This window comes from Priapulus caudatus, unplaced genomic scaffold (assembly GCF_000485595.1).
Source record: "Priapulus caudatus unplaced genomic scaffold, Priapulus_caudatus-5.0.1 Scaffold447, whole genome shotgun sequence".
Classification (NCBI taxonomy): domain Eukaryota; kingdom Metazoa; phylum Priapulida; class Priapulimorpha; order Priapulimorphida; family Priapulidae; genus Priapulus; species Priapulus caudatus.
This window is the reverse complement of record NW_014577508.1, coordinates 80,012-87,385: the sequence shown is the minus strand read 5'-3', so window position 1 is coordinate 87,385 and position 7,374 is coordinate 80,012. Positions and strand designations below refer to the sequence as shown.

General features: G+C 36.3%; 1 protein-coding gene and 1 long non-coding RNA gene across 4 annotated transcripts in view; one reads left to right on the top strand and one right to left on the bottom strand.

Annotated features, from left to right (window-relative positions):
* Positions 1-162: 162 nt before the first annotated feature.
* Positions 163-6,851, bottom strand: LOC106810508. 2 transcript variants are annotated; one of them, XR_001394027.1, is made up of 4 exons: positions 6,673-6,851; positions 5,360-5,422; positions 4,226-4,363; positions 163-1,127 (listed from the first exon to the last, which is right to left on the bottom strand). It is a non-coding gene; the product is annotated as an uncharacterized LOC106810508 (long non-coding RNA). The 2 variants fall into 2 exon arrangements; XR_001394026.1 differs by lacking the exon at positions 5,360-5,422 and having other exon boundaries at positions 166-1,127.
* Positions 6,852-7,066: 215 nt separating this feature from the next.
* The window catches only part of LOC106810509 (transmembrane 9 superfamily member 1-like), a 61,458-nt gene continuing 61,150 nt past the window's right edge, over positions 7,067-7,374 (top strand). Inside the window, exon 1 of one of the 2 annotated variants that reach the window (XM_014813887.1) lies at positions 7,067-7,153. In XM_014813887.1, the coding sequence (XP_014669373.1) occupies positions 7,073-7,153 (81 nt within the window). In that variant the 5' untranslated portion in view covers positions 7,067-7,072. Of the gene's footprint in view, positions 7,162-7,374 lie in introns of both variants that reach the window. The other variant, XM_014813889.1, reaches the window with a different exon arrangement.

The window sequence follows — 7,374 nt, the reverse complement described above, 5'->3', positions numbered from 1 at the left end:
TGAATGTTCCCCCTTCTTTTACACCTCTTGACCTTTGACCTTTAACCCCCCAGCTTCGACATCCCAACTCGTTTTCGGATTACCCCCCCACGTCCCGAATATCGTGACTGTACGTCGAGCGGTTAAGATTTGTGCCCAACTGTTGACGGACGGACGGCCGGACGGACGATCATGCGATTCTACAAGCTGCACCTGACTACGTCAGATGAGCTAAAAACCGAACTGCTTGCAATAAATATGAAAACCATGCCAGCTTGAAATTCATCTATATCGGACATATACGCGTATGTGCATGCACTCGGGGACAAAATTATGAAAAAATACTCTTCGTTCAGAAAAGTGACAACTGGAATTATTTTCCAGCAAATGTTTGCGGGTTTTTTTCAGATGAAATCATTAGCAAGGTGAGTAACAGGTAATAACAGGCACAGATGCATGTGCTTTTCTGCACCAATGGACACCCTTTGCCAGGTTAGATAGCGTAACTTCCAAATACTTGAAGTGAATAGGTGATAATGAAACATTTTCTTTTCCAAATTTTCCAATACAGAAGTGCATAGTTAGTATATATATACTTTTCTGATGGCAAAACTGCTGGTGCCAGAATGGTGGAAATGTGTGATTTCGACTCATGATGCACGCACGCACACACGCACGCATGCACATGTGTTCACGATCTCTGTGTGAAGATTAATTGCAAGACAAACATAACTAGAAACTTGAACAAATCTGCTATTCAAACATAATATAATAATACACAGACACATTACCAAACATGCAGAAAGAACAGGCACTGAATACATTCTTCCATTCAATGCTAATAATAAGTTCGTTAATATTTGCATTATTGTGTTTAATTAGTTAACATTTAAATATACTTCATGCCACAGTCAAATCAACATTACTAAAACTGCCTCGAACATTGAACAACATCAAATCCTACCTGCTTCTTTGCCCGGAGCCGAGCCAGCTACCACCAGCTGTTTGTGGGCATCAGGGATTGGGCAACGTAGAACTTCACCCATCTGCGGGTGCTGCATTACTGTCTCCTGCGATGACGGAGGTAACGGTAGACGATTCATGCTCAAGTCTGTCAGTCTCGGGTATGGAGGTGCGAATATCTGCTGCTACAACCCAAAGATACAAATTAATGTGATCAGAAATGCCCTCTGCGTATGTGAACTCTATACACCGGTGCAGGTATCTTCTGCTATCACACTAATCATCACACTAGAAAGACTGCATGAATTACGTTTATAGATGATATAATGGGAAATTTTACCAGCAAAAACACGTTTTAAAATCCTTCTGAGTTATTCTCAATCGCGCTGCTTTGGTTTGACACAATAAAAACTCGTGCAAAAATGTGTCGATATGCCCTGTTATTTACAATTTGTACGATGAAGAATTGATAAAAGCATTTTACAACAATACAGCAACATAACAAATTATATATAGACCTGTTTAATGTATACGTATGGGTTGTCACTCTGCTTCCCCCAAACCCAAAGTACATGTACACAGAAATTACGGGCAGCAGTGATGAGGGTTGCTAGCTCCGAAATAGACCTCCCCCCAGACTAATTCCTTTCACCGAGATACAACAAGTACAGATGATAAAAATGCAACATATAATAGAAGAACAGCACAGTGTAACGGAAAGAGGTGACTAGACATGAAAGCATTCTTTTTAACGTATGTATACATACACACACGCACACGTGAGCATGCACAGAAATGGAGAAAATGTAAATTGTGTGGTTTCACATTTGAACAATATAAACGCAGAGGAATACATGACTATCTAAATTCTGATCTAAACATATAATATAATGTTGACAAAGGCCAGATTTACTCACATCATTGATTAGACACCACTTAGACCAAAAACCTTTAATAATCCACTTTCAACTTTTCAAAATGAGTTAATTTTCCAGTACAAATTAGTGCACATTTGACATACCGCAAGAGAAGAGACATGATATTGAACAATACTAGCTGGCCGGAACAAGTTCATACGATGACATCTTTTACTGATGCTATCTCTGTCACATCAGCATCACATGATAGGCACTAAGCAGGTAACTCTCCTGTAGACTAGACTCGCTCATTATCACCACACTACTAGCAACACTATGTAGTGTGCTGGCTGTCCCTTAATACCAAGAGGGTGTGCTCTAGTGTTCTTCTGTACCTACTGTTTAGCAGATCAAGACCCGGCAACAGTAAACCAGTTGCGCAAAGCAAAGCCATACAGGACGATATAGGAATACCCATGCGAGAACCCATGCAAGTTATTGCCCATAGTAAGCACCTGAATCTTTGTAACTAAGATTACTTCTAAGTATTTGTAATTTGAACAATTTAATCTCCTTTGTGTAAAACAAAAAAAAACAAAAAAACAAATTCTAAACTAGGAAGACAGTAATTAAAAATAATAAAAGATACAGGACATAGAAATTAGGGATAACATTTACTGTGTGAACAACAAATAGAATTATACATTATAATGTGAGGATAAACATTAAGAATGATAACAAATGTAACACGAACAAAACAAACAAAATTTAGAACATTATCAGTGTTTCCCCTGGCCAAAAAGGTCTGATGGGGAATTTTTTTTGTGCATTTGCATTTCGAAGTGCTAGCAAAGCGAGCCCAGCTAAGGGGGTCCGGGGAAATTTTTGGAAAAAATTGTGCAAATTGGTGCATTCTAAGCTTTATTTCAAATTTTCTTATTCAAAATTTTAGTTCAATTTAAAGTGTAGTTTATTGATGGAAGAACAGTGATTTTCGTCAGCGATGCGGTGTTTTGGACAAATTTCTGTGTAGCGGCTGAGGATTTGAGCCCGCCTTGCTTGTGTCAACGCAGGGGAAACACTGCATTATGAATTGTAGATATAGATATTTGAAAGGATCTGATTAACCCAAAATAAAATGAAAAAACCTTCCTAAGTTTAATAACACAGATTTAGAATAATGTAGGTTACTGAAAATGGAAAAAAAAAGAATAATTAAGATCTTGGACATGGAAAGCAAGAATGAGGTATTTCACAGCGGAAATAAAAATTTTCTTAATTTTTCAAATGGAACCAAGACAGATCTCAGATATCTTAAATGTAGAAAATGCCTGTTATCACAGCTCAGAAACAAGTTCAAACAACACCAATCACAATTGGTGTACATTTATTTCCTTCCATTGGGGATTATAAATGATAGAGGTGACAGTGAATACTTGCAACTTACAGTAAAATGTGTTTGAAATGTTGTGAATGATGATTAAAGGCATAATTCGACCATCGATTATGCAAAGTTGACGAATGCTACAGTAACTGGCACCTTGTGTAGTTAATAAGTACATTACCTTATAGCCAAACGCGTATTAGTTTGTCCAATATCACTGCTAATTACTAAGAAATGTCTAATTGAAATCCGTAAATTTGGTAATCTGGCGACAACGCGAAATTTATGGCCAACAAAATAAACATCGAGTTCGGTTCGGTGACGTCACATGTTGCTACAAGATGTTGAGCATCGAATTGTTTGTCCCGGGTAAATTGTTTGCCTAGTGTTATTATTTGCCTAGTTGCCACATATTATATGTTGCTTGTAATCTCAAGAACGTATATTCATTTATTCCCGAATCCCAAGAGTAAAACCATAACGTACGGAATGCGCACTCAGACTACAAGGATCGAAATCACTGACGGCCGAGCATACGTGCGAAAATGTCCGGTGCACTATAATCTGTATGACACCGCCTCGCCAGTTACGACCGGTTACAGCCGGCATGACGGTTTCTAACTGTCAACAACCGATTTCTTGGACTGCGGATTTCAATTAGACATTTCTTAGTAACCAGCAGTGATATTGGACAAACTAATACGCGTTTGGCTATAAGGTAATGTACTTATTAACTACACAAGGTGCCAGTTACTGTAGCATTCGTTAAAATTGCATAATCAATGGTCGAATTATGCCTTTAAGCACTACCAGAACATTTATGTAACTGCCAGGAACAACTAAGTTACAATACAGTTACATTTCTTTATATATATATATAATTGGATCAGAAAAAATATTAATAAGCAGTTACTGTTTTCTATATATCATGTTGTAAGACCTCACATGTTAATGTTACATACTCTGGTATTACACGCAGTTCTGGTCAATTTCAATTGCTTAAATGTTCATTTGTAAATGAACGTTACACATAGACACCAACCTGTGGTTGTGATTCAGTGGTCAATGCCGTTTGTGTGTTAGCTGCCACCCAAGCCTCTGCGAATGTTTCCATTGCTGAGTGGAAGTCCATATCTTATACCAACCAAACAAAATATGGATGGCCAGATCTCTCTGCAGCCTGTACCCATAAACGTTCAAATTACACACGTTGCATAGCAATCGACTACATAAGCATCGTTAACGCACAACCAAAATTTATAATCACGGAAATTCAGTTCCAAAAGCTACATCTCAACTAGGTTAGTCTAGCAATTTATGCAGGATTATTGGTCAGTTCATATCTTTTACTAAAAATGGAAAATCACACACCTAACCAGACTAGACATAAATGATAGTATAAAATGAATGACATTGTTAAAAAAAAGATGCCTAACTGTGGAAACAATTTGCATAATACGTGTAGGTAGTTCAATTACACTTCAAAATGAACATCCACAATAGCAACAAAACTTCAAAGAAAATTAATCTTTTACATATATATCCTGTAGATCAATAGGCTACAATGTAAGAAAGACATTCTCTCGTTAGAACGATTGGTGATAATAATCACTGGCTTTATTAATTTAATTATAATTAATTAAAAAAAAATGTTTTCAGGCTCCAGCCATAACGAAATACGTAAACCACATCATAAAAACCAGAAATAACACAACACTAAACCAGAACTTAATTATTATAAATACCAAAAGGACATATTGCAATTAATTTTTGTAGTTGAAAATACAAAAAAAACGACATCAGCAAACAGTTTTAGAAAATGTGAACACTATCCGATTTTAATCCATTCTTCTGGTGACCACTGTAAGGTTTTCTTTAATATATGTACATACTTCATGCCATGACAACAGTAGTCATAATTGATTCTATACTTAAGTACTATGTAGCTAAATTTGCTTGAAATAACTTTGAAATACATTCTTGTTTTGGCATATATATTTGTTCATATTTACTCAAAATACATTACGGCAATAATTTAATTTTTAAGCAGGTCACAAGTTAAGGCCTAATTCCTTTAAAGCAATCCCAAGTAAATTCAAACTACTTAAACTATAAATTACAGTCTAGCTTCAAAACATAGACACATGCACACCAGCGTGCACACACACACACTTACCATAGATGATAACTTTTGGACTGCACTCTAAACCTGCCTATATCATGTCTGTTCTGCTACCTGCTTAAAAGATTATACTATTTCAACCCTCAGCCGTATTTACTTTAGTTTAGGGTCTATTCGTGCCAATTTTGATAATAAAACATTAACGAAAGACAAGTGTTTTTGTGCTATGTCCAGCAGTAATCAGATTATACTTATAATACTGTGCTTTCACAGCACCTTTTTGCATAGACTAGACACATAGCTTATAATAAATGTTTTTATTTACCTAAACAATTTAAAATAAGGCATAAATAATGGGTGATTTCATACGATGGGTACCCTGCTCAGTATAGGAAGGCATTAAATGCCTGATTTCACTGAATGCAGTGTTCGAAATAATAAAAAATTTTATTATCACAATCATGATATCATGCTATGAGGTCCAAATTGAGTATTACACGCATAAATTTTGCAAGATGACAGGCATGAATTCCTATCACTGAATAAAACCCATGGATGGAATGACGCCATCTAATACTATGAATATATATATAAACCCAAACTTAACTGCAAGTACTGCTGAAGTTAGGCTACTGTTACACTTTAAGTTACTACCCACATATCTACCTTCCAACCTAAGTAATACTTGCTTATTCATCTAGTATTAACTAAAGTATCTAATATCTACAGATCTATTAGTCCAAATGTACCTTACATGTTATTATTGTTAATCAATTATGCTGAAATTAAAATTTACAATAAAACTATGCACCCTCCTATGAGTCATTTGAGTGTAACATCATGCAAACAGTAGTTCTGCATCATTTCAAAATGCATGTCGCTTTCAAATATTTTGTCACACATTTTTGATTTTATATATCACGCAACAATGTACATGTGACTCTATCTGCCACAGGTCGCACGAATACGTGCCGTAATATACTAAAATCCGTACACCACTGAGCAATGCATTGCTAGGTGTGTAAAGGGTGTAAGTAAATAGTAATACTTAATTATAATACTAATAATACTAATAGTAATACTCTCTAAGTCTAAGTATCTTTCGGAACCGCATAACACCGATGTTCATGCAAATTAATTAATACCCCATTTTCTTTGTTTTTCTTAATTTTATAATTCTGAATCAGCGGGGGGAAGTCTATCAGCTAGCATCCAATTTTAGTGTAAGTTAGTTAGCTTGTACAGGGCTATCAGTATCATCGCGTGTCACTAATAAATTTGGCACCATGAATGCAAACCCATATCCATAACCCATCGATAATGAGAGGTACGATGGGGAGCCATGTAAACACTTACGGAACACATACCTCTCTTTCTGTTGCGAAACCGTCTCTATGATTCTTTGTTGATGTGCACTGTCCAGGGTGACGACGACACGTGTAGATGAACTCTACATCATTGACTTTGTTTTGCAAAATGCGATGCTTTTGCGATCAACGAACATGACGAAAAGAGGATTAGTAAACCGAAGCACACCGACCATAATTGTAACAAAGAAAGTAGACCGAGCAACTCTAACATTTACGCGGTTAAATAATATTTCCCTGGGTTATTACACCATCGGAGAGATAGTATATACCCGGACCTATAAGTTTTAATCATAATAAGGGCTACATTCTTGAAGAAATTTGTTTGAAAATATTTAAAGATACGCGGATGTATAACGCCGTAAAAAGATCTATATGGTGTTCCCTTGTTTTTAACAAGATGGCCGCCTCGTATGTTATTGCCTTGTTGGCATTGCTATCATCTAGTGTATTAGCCACAAAATATAACGACAATGAAAAGGTAACCTGGTAATAACTATTGCCACGTCAAACTTATTAGTCTTGCAATAAATTATAACAGATTCCAAAACTTTCATGGCTGTTTTTTTAATTACACGATATTATTATTATTTAGGCAGTGGCTGGAGGTACGCCAGGCGTATCTTAATGTCTCGAGGCTACGGGTACGCCAGTCCATTCGCTTTCATACTTAACGAGACAAAGATGGCGGCGGTCGCGCCA